The sequence below is a fragment of the Salvelinus sp. IW2-2015 genome, linkage group LG33 (genome assembly GCF_002910315.2).
Source record: "Salvelinus sp. IW2-2015 linkage group LG33, ASM291031v2, whole genome shotgun sequence".
Taxonomy (NCBI): Eukaryota; Metazoa; Chordata; class Actinopteri; order Salmoniformes; family Salmonidae; genus Salvelinus; species Salvelinus sp. IW2-2015.
Window position 1 is genome coordinate 12,914,456 of NC_036872.1, and position 18,459 is coordinate 12,932,914.

General features: G+C 46.2%; 1 protein-coding gene across 4 annotated transcripts in view; it reads right to left on the reverse strand.

Moving 5' to 3' along the window:
- LOC111957482 (uncharacterized protein KIAA1671) overlaps positions 1-18,459 on the reverse strand; it is a 39,881-nt gene that overhangs the window by 15,020 nt on the left and 6,402 nt on the right. For all 4 annotated transcript variants that reach the window (XM_070437018.1, XM_070437017.1, XM_023978316.3 and 1 more), the window contains 4 exons: positions 17,064-18,418; positions 16,868-16,958; positions 12,834-15,572; positions 10,155-10,280 (listed from right to left, as the gene is read on the reverse strand). In XM_070437018.1, the coding sequence (XP_070293119.1) occupies positions 10,155-10,280; positions 12,834-15,572; positions 16,868-16,958; positions 17,064-18,418 (4,311 nt within the window). The remainder of the gene's footprint in view (positions 1-10,154; positions 10,281-12,833; positions 15,573-16,867; positions 16,959-17,063; positions 18,419-18,459) is intronic.

An 18,459-nucleotide genomic window follows, 5' to 3' on the forward strand; every position in this document is an offset into this window, starting at 1 on the left:
CAGCTGACTCTCCGGTACTGTACGGACAACTACACAGGCTCCAGCTAAAAAGGACACACGTACACACAAACCACACCGAGAGAGTGAATCGGTAAAGGGCTGCCGTGTCTGCGGGGTTTTGTTTATGCGTTGCAACTGATTAAGACGTGAGGGTACAGGTGTGTGGACTTTCTGGGCATTAGATGCTGTGGGGGGGGGGAACAGCTTTTTTTAAATACATTTTTTTAGCAGATGCTCTTATCCAGAGCGACTTACAGTAATGAGTGCATAGAACCCACAAGCGCCATGCTCTACCAACTGGGCCAAACGGGACCCAGCAGTACTGCAGGCCTTAATTGTGCATATGCACCATCCATCCCAGCAGCCCCACCTCCACCCCCCTGGTCCTTTCAGTGAGTTGACCAACCCCAATCCCCTCCCATCATCCTCGCTACCGCTCCATTAGCTGGTTGGCCCCTGTCCACCTCTTTCTCCCCACATCTCACTGGCCTCAGTGCTCTGACCATTCATCACAACCTCTCCTCACAGGCAGCACACACTGATTCTCCTGTTCAGTGACACACAAACAAGCTAGGCCTAATCTGTAAATCTTACATAAAATGCAATCAAACTGTATCGCAACTTTTTTGATTTAAACTTTATTGGCTCATTCATCCCCCTCCTCTCCCCTGTAACTATTCCCCAGGTCGTTGCTGCAAATGAGAACGTGTTCTCAGTCAACTTACCTGGTAAAATAACGGTAAAATAAAAATATATATATTTTTTTTTAACTAGGCTAGTCAGTTAAGAACAAATTCTTATTTACAATGACTGCTTAACCCGGCCAAACCGTAACCCGGACAACGCTGGTCCAATTATGCGCCGCCCTATGGGACTCCCAATCACGGCCGGTTGTGATACAGACTGGAATCGAACCAGTGTCTGTAGTGACGCCTCTAGCACAGCGATGCAGTGCCTTAAGGGGCTCCTGAGTGACAGCCGATCTGAACTTGAGCACCGTGACAAGTTGAAATCAAATCAAATTTTATTTGTCACATGCGCCGAATACAACAGAAGTTGCTACCATCCCTCCTGCTAATTTGGTCAAGTTTTGCAAAATTATTGCTGTCTGAATGAGGAAAATGTTGTAAATTATGAGGAATCGATGTATTTTGAAAGATGAGACGTTGAGGATTATAATAAATACCACTTTGATGTCATACAAGCAAGCCAAGTCCAAATCTGCACGTTACATTTCCATATCATAAAACTCATCTAGTATACAGTGTCAACATTTATGATCTCTGTTTGATGTACAGTTACAAGATGACATGGCGTCATACCCTGAGTTGTTCAGAACAGAATGTGTTTCTGTGTTTCTCTATTGTGTAGAAAATGAGCTGTGGACCACGCATCTGAATGCACTCATGACTCCATTCTATGATCACCAAAATTACTATCTGTTTCTCTGAACTGCCCTGTGAAAGACTTACACTGTAAGATCCTATTTTATAACTTAGCTAGTCATGTTGGCAATAGAATAAACTTAGAAATGAGGCCCACCTGACCCAAATGGCAATTCATAATGGTCCGTTTTTGGATTGCGTAAAAATCAGTAATTGTGTGAGGCGGGGATGCAGGGCTGTGTTCCAAACAACTACAAGTGTGTTCGCTCTAGTTCCTCAACGCCACAGTTAGGAGCTCTAAAAACACCTTTCTAGTTGAAGACTCTTCTTTGAGTCATCAACGTACATGGAAGTGACTTAGGAACTGTGCACACTTGAGACAGCAGTTAGTCCTCTCAGTCAAACCCTTGTTATTATTTTGTCTTATGTTGCACCTACCCCACATTTTCCAGGAAAATATCATGTTACTGAATGTGTCCAGAGTATTTTCAGATTTCATTTTCAACAAATGAGGTGAAGTACATTAAATGTCAAATGCACATAAAATCAACAGTGTAATGTTTGGAATCAGTCTGGTATCAGGTGAACTATTGTGTCCTGAACTTTGGTCTAATAATTGTCCCATAATCTCAAAACTGTTCCCTTTCAATTGATACATTTAAATGTAGCCCTATCCATATAGGCCAATTCCCACAAGTGTAAAGGGTAAAAACAGACCATAGTTTAAGAGTGAGGGTCGGCGAGAAACCCAACTCCAGCCCACAGTAAGCTATGCCCTAAGGAGCCAGTGACACTGCTGGAATGGGAGCTATGGTGCAGACATACAGACTAAGGTTAGTGTTATGTCAAAGACGGTATCAGAGGAGGAGAGAGACAAGCAGATGAGGCGCAGAGGGGGGTGAGCACTGAGAAGCGAACAAAAGCAGAACATTCAGGAACTATCAGGATCAGAGAGAGAGAGATCACATGGCAACACAAATAGACAAAGACACGAAACATACAAATAGAGAAGGCCTTGACAAGTTTGAGGTGCTTGGAATGTGTAGTGACTGATGGGAGACCATTTGGTGGTGAGAGGATGGATGGGGGGGGTGAGTGTAAACAAAGTGTGTCTTACTGCGGTGGGGGTGTTGGGGGTGCTGCTCCCAGGACGCCTGCGTAGGGACAGGCGCTGCTGGCTGCGCAGAGAGAACCTGCGGAAAGAGTCCCGGCTGCGAGAGGCCAGAGAACGTAACGAGTTGGCCCTCTTGAAGCCACCAGGGCTGTCCTCGGCCCCCCTGCCCCCACGTTCCACCGCACTGGACACCACGCTGAGCGCCCCCTGCAGGGAGCGGCGTACGTTCCCCATCCACCCAGACACTTGGGACTGGGCCACCGACAGCTTGTCCCCCAGGTACTCCATCTCAGTTTAGATCAGATCACTAAAGGACCAACGTTGCAGAATGAAGCCTGGACAGAGCGCTCAGTCAGGCGGAGGTCCAGAGCAGTCCAGTGTGTTAATATGGTCGAGGGAAAGTCCTTGAGCCAGGTAGATGTCCAGGTTCAGAGCTGGTGTCCTGGATACTGCTGAGGTGCGTAGCTAGGTTAATGCTGCAGTAGCTGGGCTGTTTGGAAGAGATGGCACAGCCAGTCAGATGCCCTAGTGTCTACAAAAACATGCAGCAATGCAGCACTTGGCTCCGGCTACAGGCTCGCAGTCCAGGTCACTGTCCCTCGGTGCTTCTCAGTGAGCCTCTGTGCTGTCGAGTCCCACTGGTGCCGTCATGGCTCCATTTCAGTCCATCATCTGCAGCAATGGCCCTAGAATCTGGGGCTAAGGTGAAGTCTATTTCTGTGAGATGCCTATTTCCATAAACAGTTATACAGAAGGGCAAGACTATGTAGCGGGAAACCCAAAATGGTATATACGGCTGTTCTACAGTTCCTCAGCTGGTAGAGACTCCGGTCACAGCAGATCTACTACTGCACCGTCTGCAAACAGGTTCTTCACAGCCACATACTGATGGTCACCCTCAGTAGCAACAACAAAATCTCACACACATACCCCTCACATGTCAAACCTGACAGCGGAATCCTGAAGCCGTCGCTCTGACACGTCCGGAATCACAGAGGAAGACAATCCATGAATCTACCTCTCCCATGGTATCCACGCTGCTGTCGTCTTCCTGGTGGAAAACTTTACAGGAAAACTACAGTCCAGAAGAGAACAGCTGGTGTCAGGCAGACTGAGGGAGAGCTGTACTCATTCCTATTCCAGCTGAGTACCTAGCACACCAACAGCAAAGCAGCGCCGTGGGTATAGAAGCACAAACAGGAGAGGAGATTGTGACGCTAAAGTTGAATCCGTAAGAGACAAAACGAGACCAGCGCCCTCTGGTTCCTCTTCCCCTGCAGGTACGGGCAGGTGGAGGACAAATGCGTCAGTCTCTTGCTACTAGTCCCCAGCGCTGCAGGACTCACGCTCAAGGAGAAACCTTTGCGAACTAAGTGAGGGAGGGGAGAAAGGAAGCAGAGAGGGAGGGAGGAGTGGAGAGAGGGAGGGAGGGAGAAGTGGAGAGAGGGAGGAGTGGAGAGAGGGAGGGCCCGGATTTGCAGTGCAGGAGGGTGATATATGTTCTGCAGTGCTCTGTTTCTCTTGCCTGTTTCTGCTTGCAGTGCGAGAGAGAATTCTCACAGGCATAGTCAGCACTCGGCACAGGGCGGAAGGGGTGGGAAGACAGGAGGGATGGGGAAAGTGTGTGTGTGTGTGTGTGTGTGATAGTGATAGGAACTAAGAGTTCAAGTTCATGGGTGGATGTTTATGNTGTGTGTGTGTGATAGTGATAGGAACTAAGAGTTCAAGTTCATGGGTGGATGTTTATGTTGTTTAGCCTATACCTTTAAATAGATAGAGAATGCATGCCTGAGAGAGAGAGAGAGAGAGAGAGAGAGAGAGAGAGAGAGAGAGAGAGAGAGAGAGAGGATGAGACAGGTGTGGCTGTGTGTGAGAGCTGAGACTGTGGTTGTCAGCCAGTCTGTCCGCAGCACAGTGAGCTCATGGTTAAAGAGAAGAATCATGACAGCGTGTCAGAGTTTGCCTAACAAATGGCTCCCTGACTCATGCAAACTGCATGTCAGATCAGAGAAGTCTCTCCTTTCCCCTTTCAGAACTCCATCGTACCTACCAGAGTCATCTCTCGGAGTTAAGCCTTAGTATGTAAGATATACTCTGCAAGACAAACGTGGCACCTCAAACTGTGCCCTCTGGTAGGCGTCTGGATCTAACATTGATCTAAAGCCACCAAAAAACTGTCTCCCTCCTCGAACCATTCTATAGCTAGAAAATCACAGTTCTCTCCACAAAAAACATAGACTCAAGTTTCATCAACACCAACTGACTACGGAGAAAAAGGTTTTACGGCAGGAACGAAAATGTAAGCTAATAACAATTGACCAGCAAAAAATATGACTCAAATATGCATTACCAAGTTTTTTTTTTTAAATGATGAAGTCACACTTGCACAACCAGCCACCGTAACAAAGCATATATAGGGCTAATATAACTTGCTTCGATCAGACGTATAATAGCCAGTAGCCACACATTCCTAGCTATACGAAGGCCTCTTTTAGTCTGTCCTCTCCCTTGATTCTAGTGATGGGGGATCAATACACTTACATATTGCAATTATTATTTTAATATTGATACTTTGACTCCAATTATCATCGTTTTTTTGCTAGCTAGTCCTAGTCGACGCCACCTGTGCCAAAACACTTATTTTTCATCCTATAGCTTGTTCTCCATCTTCTTTTTAAATAATGAGCCAACATGTTTTCAGCACTTTAATTTCCACAACTGATAAACTCATTTTCTCATGCTGTCTCTTGTCCCTCTGCTGCAGACATAGTGAGAAATATGTTTGCAACATCAAATTTCAACAACAAAAAATAGCAGTATTGAATCACAATACATATATCGGCACCTAAGTATCTTGATAATATCGTATTGTGAGGTCCTTGGCAATTCATAGCCCTACTTGCTTCCTTGCTCTGATTAACGATCTCCCATCACTTACCCACAGCCAGTGTAGAAGCCTCAGACAGCAGGACAGCCTCATGTAGTACACCATGTCTCTGAGCCCGGCGACCATCTGTCTGTCTTTACCTCTCTTCACTTCCTCTGCCCTCTCTAACCATGGCATTAGTAATGATGTGATCATACCAGTGTGATCTCATGAGAGATAGACACATTTCCCATAGTGCACTCTCATACCAGGCCTAACCTCCACACTGATACAGAAAAACACTATCACAACAGCAAGTCATTAACACATGCTGATAGAAAAGGAATTTCCCATCTTTAATGAAACCCCTTGTTCCCCCAAACTGAAATTATATAAAACACCTTTTCCCACAACTTATGTCAGTAATTCAGTCTAGACCAGGTATTTCACACTGGTGTCTCCAGTTGCTCTACACAATTAAAAACTAGAATCCCAGGGTTTCCATTGAGAAAATGTGGCGTCTGACATTTGACTGGCAACATTTTAATTTACTGGTCATTTGAGAAATTTGCCAGACCCATGTACATTGATTGGGTGTATAACCTAATTACGGCGTCCACCTACGGTGCTCAAAATGACAGAAATCAAATGTAAATTATGGTAATTCATCTTAACAGAGAATGCAACGATGTGTGGTCCTTCTTACCGAATTCAGATGTGCACTTTGAACATGTTAGAATAACTGTCCATATTTACTTTCCCTCCGCCAACAAGACGAGTAACAAACAGCAAAAACATTAGCCTATGTCAATCTACTATCCCCCATAATAGAGAAATGTACCTATTCTATTGGTCAGCTTGTCAAGAAAGAAATACTCAATTCCAAACAGAATCTGGGACAGTTGTGGACGATGCTTCCCAAATTCATAGAACCAGTAGGCTACATTAAAAAAATGTACATTAAAAAGCAAATGAGCCAGATCAGAATGTTTAGCTTAAAATGTTCAAACTATTAATTCTTCACATTATAAGTGCAGCAATCCACACAATGCAGTAGGCTACTCGCGAATGTTCGTTCCATAATGCAATTAGCTGGAAAACACTGTTGTCAAAAGCACACCGCATGCGAGCGGTTTCATGTGACAGAGATGAAAATATCTGTTAGAAAGAAGGGAGATCTAATATGCAACAACTAGCACGGGCTGCTTACTAATATGACTAGGATTGTGCCTCTGGCTACTGAGCAGCCAAAGAAAGCTTGTATAAAATAATTGATTTTGGCTAGGCTACTTTAAAGCAAGGTAAGACATGACTCATAATATGTAGTAAAACGTTCAGGTTTTAGACAAGTGTGTTTTCAAAATGCATAATGCCTCCAGCTCATTGCAAAGTGCTGCGTAACGCGCGGATGAAGCCTGCCTCCCGTTGCCTAGGCATTTGCTGTTTGAGATGCTGTAGCAGCAGCTTTCACACTGTCTCACAGATTTTCCGCTCAAAGGCTCTATATGTGTGTGATAAATAAGATACATAACGAATATACTGTACACACGCCCCAATTTAATTCCACTAAATTAAGCAAATGAACCTATAGATCGATAAGCATGACCAGTCATATGTATTTACATCAGCTGGTATTTCCATCAATAAATTGGCTAAAAATAATTATTCTTGCAAATGGGATTTTTTCTTCTCCCGATGGCATTTATTTTAATAAAAAATAATAATACAAAAAACGGCCAAACGCCGGCTATTACCGGCTCAAGGAAACCCTGAATACCTGTGGTAATTGCACCACTCAGGCTCTCAACATATTGTATTACACAACAACCACAGACCAGCAGGTGGTGACAGAAACACACGCAAAAACTCATCATGGAGTAACACTGGGATGGCAGCCGTGCAACATTTTTCCCTCATTCATTTTCTTCTGATATAATGAATATATTGGTATGCTTATAAACATTTCCCTTTCAGTCACTTACACTTGGGCAGATATAAACTTGTTTTGTTTCTGGATGGAATCCTTTGTAGCACAGGCTGATATGTAGACAGGTGCTTAAAACCTCTACAGGATCGGTGTCCCCCCCGCGGGACGGTTTAGCTAATGTAGGCTAGTGTGATTAGCATGAGGTTGTAAGTAACAAGAAAATTTCCCAGGACATAGTAGAGGTCGACCGATTATGATTTTTCAACGGCGATAACGATTATTGGAGGACCAAAAAAAGCCGATACAGATTAATCGGCCGATTTCTATTTATTTATTTATTTGGAATAATGACAATTACAACAATACTGAATGAACACTTATTTTAACTTAATATAATACATCAATAAAATCAATTTAGCCTCAAGAAAATAATGAAACATGTTCAATTTGGTTTAAATAATGCAAAAACAAAGTGTTGAAGAAAGTAAAAGTGCAATATGTGCTATGTAACAAAGCTAACGTTTCAGTTCCTTGCTCAGAACATGAGAACATATGAAAGCTGGTGGTTCCTTTTAACATGAGTCTTCAATATTCCCAAGTAAGACGTTTTAGGTTGTAGTTATTATAGGAATTATAGGACTATTTCCCTCTATACCATTTGTATTTCATTAACCTTTGACTACTGGATGTTTTTATAGGCACTTTAGTATTGCCAGTGTAACAGTATAGCTTCCGTCCCTCTCCTCGCTTCTCCCTGGGCTCGAACCAGCAACACAACGACAACAGCCACCATTGAAGCAGCGTTACCCATGCAGAGCAAGGGGAACAACTACTAGAAGGCTCAGAGCGAGTGACGTTTGAAACGCTATTAGCGTTCATTCAAACAGCACGAAAGTGCTGTTTGAATGAATGTTTACGCGCCTGCTTCTGCCTACCACCGCTCAGTCAGATACTTAGATACTTGTATGCTTAGTCAGATTATATGCAACGCAGGACACGCTARATAATATCTAGTAATATCATCAACCATGTGTAGTTAACTAGTGGTTATGATTGATTGTTTTTTATAAGATAAGTTTAATGCTAGCTAGCAACTTACCTTGGCTTACTGCATTCACGTAACAGGCAGTCTCCTTGTGGAGTGCAACGAGAGAGAGGCAGGTCGTTATTGCGTTGGACTAGTTAACTGTAAGGCTGCAAGATTGGATCCCCCGAGCTGACAAGGTGAAAATCTGTCCTTCTGCCCCTGAACAGGCAGTTAACCCACCGTTCCTAGGCCGTCATTGAAAATAAGAATGTGTTCTTAACTGACTTGCCTAGTTAAATAAAGGTATAAAAAAAATATTTAAATATCGGCAAATCTGCGCCCAAAAATACAGATTTCCGATTGTTATGAAAACTTGAAATCGGCCCTAATTAATCGGTCGACCTCTAGGACATATCTGATATGGGCAGAAAGCTTGGATTAAAAATTATTTAACTGCACTGTCCAATTTACAGTAGCTATTACAGTGAAAGAATACCATGCTATTGTTTGAGGAGAGTGCACAGTTATGAACATGAAAATGTATTAACAAACCAAATTAGGCACATTTGGGCAGTCTTGATACAACATTTTGAACAGAAATGCAATGGTTAATTGAATCAGTCTAAAACTTTGTACATACACTGCTGCCATCTAGTGTCAAATCTAAATTGCGCCTAGATTCCTAAGTCATATATTGGCCTTTCTCTTGCATAAAAATAAATTCATGTTTTTTTCCTTTGTATTATCTTCTACCAGATCGAATGTGTTATTCTGCTACATTAACTTCACATTTCCACAAACTTCAAAGTGTTTCCCTTCAAATGGTATCAAGAATATGCATATCCTTGCTTCAGGTCCTGAGCTACAGGAAGTTAGATTTGGGTATGTCATTTTAGGTGAAAATTGAATAAAAGGGTCCAATCCTTTTAAAGATGCACTACTTGCTAAAATTCAAATAGTGCGCCTAATTTCAGTTTATGTGACAAAACAAGCAAGTAAAGTGTAGAGAATCATTGTACCATCCACACCGCTGTAAAATATATTTTCCATAACCAAAAATATTGTATTTTCAGCTATTTGAAGCTCGTGTACAAAACCGAAAGTAAAAGACGGAAAAACTAAACTTAAGACGTAAAGCATAGAAATAGCGCACATAGAACACATCTACCGCTTCTTAGACTTGCTTTCAATGAGAATGACAGATCTATAACTCACATTTCTATGTGAATTGTGGGTCACGCAAAAAAGTTACATATTGTAGCTTTAAATAAAAGTAATATCAATATCACTACGGCCAATTTCACAGCAGAGCCTTCCTCCAGCTATGCAAACAGGATGCTGTCAAAGTGAGCAGTACATGCACGTATTAGCTAATGACAATCCTGAATTACAGACCTGAGAACATATCTGGCCTCAATTTCTCTGCTATGTGAGGTGAAAGAGGGTGGAGATGAGTGAGACCATGCCTTTCACATTACTCATCAACTCATTACTCCCAGTGCTCCGCACAGCACTCAACTCTCCCAGTGAACTAACTGCATTCCTACTCCACCCTACTGTAACAAAACACACACAACCAACCAACAAACCCAGCAACTGAAGTTATATACAAGCTTATTTCTTCCAAATAACTGGGGTCTTCTGTGAGAATCAGCTCGAAAGGAAACATTGATTAAACATAGAACCGAGGGGGCTCCAATTGTTACCATGTTGAAGCAGGTTAATATCACTGTAGCAGAAGCTCATTTCTGAAACTCGTCCAGCTTTGAGTCAGAAATTCGGGGATTGTGTGTGTTTATACCCGTGTGCATGGAAACAGAAGCATCATGACTCACCCAGCTCTGTCGGTCCCTCTCTCTATGTGCACTCCTGCTCCTCATCCTGGACAGGCTCCCCTCCACAGCACTCTCAGACGGGGCCGATCGACGGGACACACTGCGGGACCTCATTCGGTTCAGCTCCTAAGACACAGGGATAGTAGAATTAAATGGAACGTTTACACGGAAGCCCTTGTTCTGGTTATATTCACATAGGTAAAAAGGGAGATGGGTCTGCACACAAAGATTATTTTAGTGCATTAGGAGAACAACACACACTGATGTTTCGGCTTTTGCCTTCAGTGTGCAGGTTCAAATCTTAGAATCAGGAACAACTTTTCTAGGGAACACAGGTGAGCACCGTTCAGGTGCTTCTAATGGTCTTCAGGATGGCTTCTCTGGTCTACATGTTACAATCACACAAAACATACAGAATTATAGGATATGGAAGTGGGCACGGAAGACAATTGAGAGTACACTACATGGCCAAAATTATGTGGACATCTACTCGTCGAACATCTCATTCCAAAATCATGGGCATTAACATGGAGTTGGTCCCCCCTTTGCTGCTATAACAGCCTCCACTCTTCTGGGAAGGCTTTCAACTATTTATTTGTTGGAACCTTGCTGAAGGGACTTGCTTCCATTCAGCCACAAGGTCAGGCACTGATGTTGGTCGATTAGGCTTGGCATGCAGTCGGCGTTCCAATTCATCACAAAGTTGTTTGATGGGGTTGAGGTCAGGGCTCTGTGCAGGCCAGTCAAGTTCTTCCACACCAATCTCGCATGGACCGCGCTTTGTGCTTGGGGGCATTGTCATACTGAAACAGGAAAGGGCCTTAACCAAACTGTTACCACAGAATTGTCTAGAATGTCATTGTATGCCATAGCATTAAGATTTCCCTTCACTGGAACTAAGGGGCCTAGCCTGATCCATGAAAAACAGCCCCAGACCATTATCGCTCTTCCACCAAACTTTACAGTTGGCACTATGCATTGGGGCAGGTAGCGTTGTCCTGGCATCCGCCAAACCCAGATTCTTCCGTCGGACTGCCAGCGACTGAAGTGTGATTCATCCCTCCAGAGAACGGGTTTCCACTGCTCCAGAGTCCAATGACGGCGAGCTTTACACCACTTCAACCGACCTTGGCATTGCGCATGCCGATCTTAAGCTTGTGTGCAGCTGCTCGGCCATGAAAATCCATTTCATGAAGCTCCCGCGGGAACAGTTATTGTGCTGACATTGCTTCCAGAGGTAGTTTGGAAGTCGGTAGTGTTGCAAACGAGGACAGACGATTTTTTACACGCTACACGATTCAGCACTCGCCAGACCTGTTCTGTGAGCTTGTGTGGCCTACCACTTCGCAGTTGAGCCGTTGTTGCTTCTAGATGTTTCCACTTCACAATTACAGCACTTACAGTTGACCGGGACAGCTCTAGCAGGGTAGAAATTTGACAAACTGACTTGTTGGAAAGGTGGCATCCTATAATGGTGCCATGTTGAAAGTCACACATACTTTTGGCCATGTAGTGTATCAGGCATGGACCATTAAAGAATCAATTTAATTGCCTTAGGTGTCCGCTTACTTGGGTATACCTTATAACAATTTATGAGATAGCTTGCCACAAAGGACACCAAGCTGTTCATAAATATGTGGGGCTAACTCATAAAGTACACCTAAGGTAATTGATTATTGAACGGTTCACGTCTGACACTCCCAATTGCCTTCTGAGCCCGCTCCCATATCTTACAATTCTGTACTTTCTTTGTGATTGTAACATGTATACAGGTCAGGGCTCTCCAACCCTGTTCCTAGAGAGCTACCGTACTGTAGATTGTCACTCCAACCCTGTTCCTGGAGAGCTACCATACTGTAGATTGTCACTCCAACCCTGTTCCTGGAGAGCTACTGTACTTGTAGATTGTCACTCAACCCTGTTCCGTAGAGAGCTACTGTACTGTAGATTGTCACTCCAACCCTGTTCCTGGAGAGCTACTGCTACTGTAGATTGTCACTCCAACCCTGTTCCTGGAGAGCTACTGTACTGTAGATTGTCACTCCAACCCTGTTCCTGAGAGACTACTGTACTTGAATTGTCACTCCAACCCTGTTCCTGGAGAGTACTGTACTGTAGATTGTCACTCCAACCCTGTTCCTGGAGAGCTACTGTACTGTAGATTGTCACTCCAACCCTGTTCCTGGAGAGCTACTGTACTGTAGATTGTCACTCCAACCTTTTTGCTTGAGAGCTACTGATTCCAATAATTAGCTGGTTGATAAGCTGAATCAGGTCAGTTACAACTGGGGTTTGAGCAAAAACCTAGAGGAGGGTAGTTTTCCAGGAACAGGGTTCGAATGAAAACCTACAGGAGGGTAGCTTTCCAGGAACAGGGTTGGAGAGCCCTGATACAGGTAGACGAGAGAAGCCATCCCTGATTGGCAGATGACTAACCTGGTTAGAAGCAAAAGTTGTTCCTGATTGTAAGATTTTAACCTACACCGTGAAGAAGGCGAAAGCCAAAAGGTCTGAGTATGTTATTCACCTAATGCAGTAAAACAATACAAATAAAAAAAGAAGCAAGCAATGGTCCTTTTTTAATTAGCCATTATTACTAGTTGAATTCACTGACTTTTGTGCTCTGTAGATGCCATTCACTCACATAGCCTAGGTCTCTCTATAAGATACTTTTCTTACCTGGTAGCCCTGAGATCTCCTCTGTCCTCTGGCCTCTACCCTGTGCCCCTGGGGCTCTGAGTCCTGGGGGAACCAGGTCTGCTCCATGGGGGACCCAGGGCTGTAGGGCTCTCTCCTGGGGAAGGATGCTTCACTGGGCATACCAGACCAGCGTCTCTCTGGGACCAGAATGGGGGCCGTGGCCCTGTCCAACTGCCTATGGAGGAGCTGCTCCAGGCTGGGTTTATTGGCAGGCTTCCTGGGTGGTTCTGGTCCAGCCATGGGCCTGTCCACCGATTCCTCATTGAATCCTAGCCTTTGCTCCCACAGCTCCTGCTGAGAGGGGGCCCACACTGGGCTGGGTCGCCCCACTGCACCAGCCCTACGGCTAACGTCCCTCTCTGGAGTGTGGGATCTCACCCCACTACCTGGGTCTGAGCCCTTGATGCCAGCGATAGGGAACACCTCTCTAGTGGGCGAGGGCTGCGTCTGGGTCTGGGACCTGAATGAGTCTATGTCCAGGATGCCAGGCCTGTAGTGGTCCTCTCCCCGGGGAGATGGATGCTTCCATCGGGCACCAGGGGAGTGGGGACTGCCTCTGGAGTGCAGGACACCCAGAGACACAGAGTCTAGATCCAGCACTTTAGGTCTGAGAGGTAAGGAGTCCAGCACCCCCCTCTCCTGGTTCTCTCTCCTCTGTCTCTCCAGGATTCTCTGTCTCTCTGCCTCCTGTTGTCTAGCTACCTGTCTCATATTTTCCTGCTCCTCTTTCTCCATCTTCTCCCTCAGTCTCTGCTTTTGAAGCTGTTGTCTCTCTCTCTCATTCTGTTTCTCAAACAGTTGTCTTCTCTCCAGCTTCTTTATTATCTCCAATTCTTCTACACTCTGTCTCTCCCGCTCCGACTCCCTCTGTCTCTCCCGCTCCGACTCCCTCTGTCTCTCCCGCTCCGACTCCCTCTGTCTCTCCTGGTCTACCTCCTGTTGTATTGCTTGTTGTCTCATCTTCTCCTGCTCCTCTCTCTCCATATTCTCTCTCAGTATCTGCTTTTCAAGCTCCAGAAGCTGTTGTCTCTCTCTCTCAGCCTGCTTCTGCTTTTCAAACCTAAACAGTTGCCTTCTCTCCATTTCTTTTATTTCCTCCAACTCTTCAACTCTCTGTCTCTCCAACTTCTTCTGTCTCTCTAAGTCGAACTGTCGCTGCCTCTCCCTTTTAAACTCTTTCTGTCTCTCCAGCTCACACAGTCTCTCCCTCTCCAGCTCACACAGTCTCTCCCTCTCCAGCTCACACAGTCTCTCCCTCTCCAGCTCACACAGTCTCTCCCTCTCCAGCTCACACTGTCTCTCCCTCTCCAGCTCACACTGTCTCTCCCTCTCCAGCTCACACTGTCTCTCCAACTCTCTCTGTGTCTCATTTTCCAACTCATTTTGTCTCTCCCTTTCTAACTCTCCCTGCTTCTCCATCTCTCTCTTTCTAGCATGTTCTAACTGTTTCTGTCTCTCAATTTCCAGCTGTCTCTGTTTCTCCCTCTCAAACTCCTTTCTCTCCCTCTGACGTTCTTTCTCCCTCTCCAATTCTCTTACTTTCTCAAGGACTTGTTTCTGTTTTTCTATTTCCATCTCCTCCAGCCCGGTCTTTCTGTCCCATGCCGTTTCTCTCTTCCTTGCCTGTGTTTGCTTCCTCTCCATCAGTTCCTCTTCTTGTTCTTGACCTTGGGAGCTTTTCCCAAAAGTTTTGCCTAGAGAGGGGTTCCTTTTTACCTTCCCTTGAGAACCCCATTGTCCAGACATCACAGAGAAATCTTCAAAGGGCACTTCCATGTCCCCTCTCTCTGTTCCCTCATCCCCATGGGATATGATTTCCTGGATCTGACCAGTCAGAGCAAAGTAGGTGGCCCTGGGTTTGGGTGGCTGCTCATCTGCCTCCAGCATTTTCAAACGCTTCGGTGCTGCCACTTCCTCTCTCTCCCTGTCCTGCTCTCTCGGCTTCTCCCTCTCTACAGCCATTTGCATCCTCCTCTCCGCTTCCCTCTGCCTCTCTTTCTCCTCCTCCTTTCTCTCCATGTGTCTCTCCTTTTCCATTTCCCTTTGCCTTCCTTTCTCTACCTCTGCCCCCCTATCCACCTCAGCAGTATTCCACTTCTGCAGAGCTCCAACCCTGAGGTAGCGTGGTCCCTGTTCATGTTGGGAGGCTGGTGCTCCCCTCTGAGCCGAATTGAGGTCTCCTTGGACCCGAGCAGGTCTCTTCTCCACTGGCTCAGCCCTAGCTGGCCTGTTCCCATCAGAATGCCTGGAACGGAGGGTCATGGCCTTGTCCTCCAGCTGAGCCGAGGGGACACTCTCACTAACGGCTCTCCTCTCTCCCACCGCGTGCACCGTGTCAAACAAGTGCTCCACACGAAGCGGGCTGGAGGGGGAGACAGGCTCGCGGTAGGGGGAGGTGACCAGGCTGCCGCCTTTCTCCCCATCCCCCAGTTTGAGAGACACACTTCTCTTGGGACAGCTCTTTGTGTTGCTCTGCGCTCTGTCCTCCTCCATCAGCAGCACACTGTGTCTCTCCACCACGTTCTCAAACAGGGCTGCTCGCACCGTCTGCACCCCACTGCTCGGGTGGCTCTCCTGGGCCTCAATCTCCAGCCCCCGCTGTGCCGCAGTCCTTCCAGCTGAGGGGTCAGAAGAGGTCTGGGTGGGCTGCTCTTTGGACCCTCTGGTGTGTTCATCCACCTTCCTTTGGTCACTGAAGATGAAGACTGAGTCCTTCCCCTAGAATTAAGTAATTCAAAGAGTTGGCCCAAGTTAATTCAGATTCTGGACACTGTCTGCATGATCATCATGAACTTAGTATTATTTGCTGCAAGTATTATATAATGACAGAGAAAAAGAGAGGGTGATACAAAGACAAGTGATTGAGTGAGGCAACTGTGTCTGGGCAGAAAGTGGATCCCACTCCTCTTTGTTGGGCCAATGAAAGTGGGTGTGGTGCTGAGGTGGTAATCAAAGCCTCACTGTGTTGACCTTTTCCCAGTGCTTCACTCTCAGCATGTTCCAAAGAACCACCAGAGATGACTAATGCCCTGGCTTTGATTTCAAAGCTCTTTGTACCTTTGTGACAGTGACGTTCTCTTCGCTTGTATGCTCCAAGACAAAGACTGATTCAGAGAAAAAAATGGTGCCCAGAGTGTTTGAGACATGAAATGCAAATCAGAATTTTTCCAGGAATATAGTGCTTATAACGGGCATTTTGCTTAGGCCTTTTAGGCTTACAGGGGCAAACTAAGAAACTCCTGAATATTCATTACATTAAATGTCAGAAACCTAAACAAGTTATTTTTCAATTAAAATAAAGGAATATACTGTATTCACAAAGCCATCTTTAGATGTTGCTCACCAAACAAAGTGACTGTAAAACAAGATGGGGAACATACAGTACAAGCACTCCAGTCCCCCCAGTGGTGTAACAGAGGCACTTCACTTAACTCAATCAAGATCATTTAACTGGTTTGTTGAATATTTTTTATTTATTTAACCAGGCAAGTCAGTTAAGAACAAAATTCTTATTTACAATGACAGCCTATCCCGACCAAACCCTCCCCTAACCCGGACGATGCTGGGCAATTGTGCGCCGCCCTATGGGACTCCCGATCACGGCCGGTTGTGATACAGCCCGGGATCGAACCCGGGTCTGTAGTGACACCTCCAGCATTGCGATGCAGTGTCTTAGACCGCTGTGCCACTAATGATGGTTGATTAAATTTATCCATCAACTTAACATAACTCTGATAATTTGCTTTAAGGGCAGTAAACTCTAATTGGATTGGGCATTAGTAGGTTTCTGGAATCGGTCTCATTCTATTTTTGCAGCAAAATAGAAAACTTGACTTTGTTCACTGAGGACCAAGGATTTAACTGTAACCTCATTGTTTGCCTATTAAAGACAGCAGTGTTTCCTCTGGGTTTGTCTGGTTGGCACAGGAGTTAGAGAAATTCTCACAAGGCTCACTGCAATCCTTCACCAAATCACCTATGTTAATCTAAGCAAATTCCACAAGCTCTCTTACCCTCCCTTGAGGATCAGTGTCACTCTCATGGCGGTCTGTCGCCTTACTAGGAGAGGGACTGCCGAGGTCTGTGGACTTCTCAGATCCAAACCTGATGAAAAGAAACACACACACATCCCACAAGACCGGTAATGACAATGGGAGAGTCATAAAAAGGACAGAGACAGGCAGACTGAAGGTGGTGAGGAGCTCCTACCTTTTGGTCAGGTCAGGGGGCAGAGGGTGGGGTTTAACAGCCAGGGTCTGTGCAGGTGGCGTAACAGTATCTTCTGTTAGCTTCTTGATTCTCTGTTTAACACCACCCAGTGGTACATCTGCCTCTGGGACTGGCTGCACTGGAGAGTGAGGCTCCGGTCCTTGGGCAGCAACACGGAGAGAAACCACAGGAGAGGAAGAAGAGGAATCGAGCAAGAGACTGATCCGTCTCTTAATGCTTCCTCCACCCTTTCCCTCATCCTTCTCTTCCTCTTTTTTCTTCTCGCTCCCTCGTGCTAGGGCTGAAGCCTTGCTGTCTGGGGCCTGTGGTGTAACAATGGTCCCCTCTGCTCCCGTCTCCCCCTCTCTCGTCCGTAGCAGTGCTCCCTCCTCTGGAGTGTTTTCCTTGCTGCCAGTCTTGGTAGGACAGCCGCGGTGCAGTGACAGGCCAATGGACTCAAACTTGGAGGTGAGGTCGGCTGAAAGGGGCCGTCTCCCGACCCAGCGATCAGCTGGGGTGAACGACTCAGCCTGAGTGGGAGAGGGCAGGAAGATAGCCGACACAGGTCTAGGCCTGGAGCCTGTAGACTGGGTTCGGAGTTGGACTGTGACCTCTGGCCCTTCATCCTCCTTCCTCTCCTCCCCCTCTAGCCCTATCTGACGGAGGAAGCCCATTGACTTGGTTCTGGTCAAATAGGCTCCTCCAGCTCTGATAGTGGATGCTGTTTTGCCACATTCTTTCTCCTGTTTGGTGGATCCGGACCATTCCACTGAAGGGGGTTTCTTAGGGCCTTGTGAGTGGGACAAGCCTGCCGCAGCTGGCTTCTGACGCCCCAACGGTTGGGAAGGAGTTGGTTTGCTGGGGTCCCCAAGTGATAGAGGGGCAGGTTTGAAGGGCTGGGCTACAGGCTTGGTGGTTTGTCCCGTGCTCAACTTGGGAGAGGGCTTGTAGGAGGTAGGAGCAGGACGGCTGTGGTTGGTCGACACTGGCCTGTGTTTGCTGGTGACATTCGGCTGCTGAGGTTTTGGGCCGTTGGGAGGGTCAGGTTTGTAAAAAGTAGGGCGAGTGGGCTCTGGTCGGGGCTTGGTATTAGGCTTAGGAGCAAGTATGGGCCGGATGGTGGCGGTTTTCTCCACAGCGAAAGGTTTGGGAGTGAGCCGTGGTTTGGGTGCAGGGACAGGCTTACTGGACTCTGGAGTGATGATGAGGGAGCCCTGGGTGTTGGTTGGGCCCTCTGTTAGGCTCTTGTTGCTGGAGTCAGCCAGAGGGCTGAGGTGCAGTCGCCCCCCTACACCTGTCCTTCCCACCTCCCCAGTCTGTACCTCCACTTGTGCAGCCATCCCTGTGAAAAACACCTAGAGAGAAATGTACAAATCTCTATCAGCAACCTTGGCCA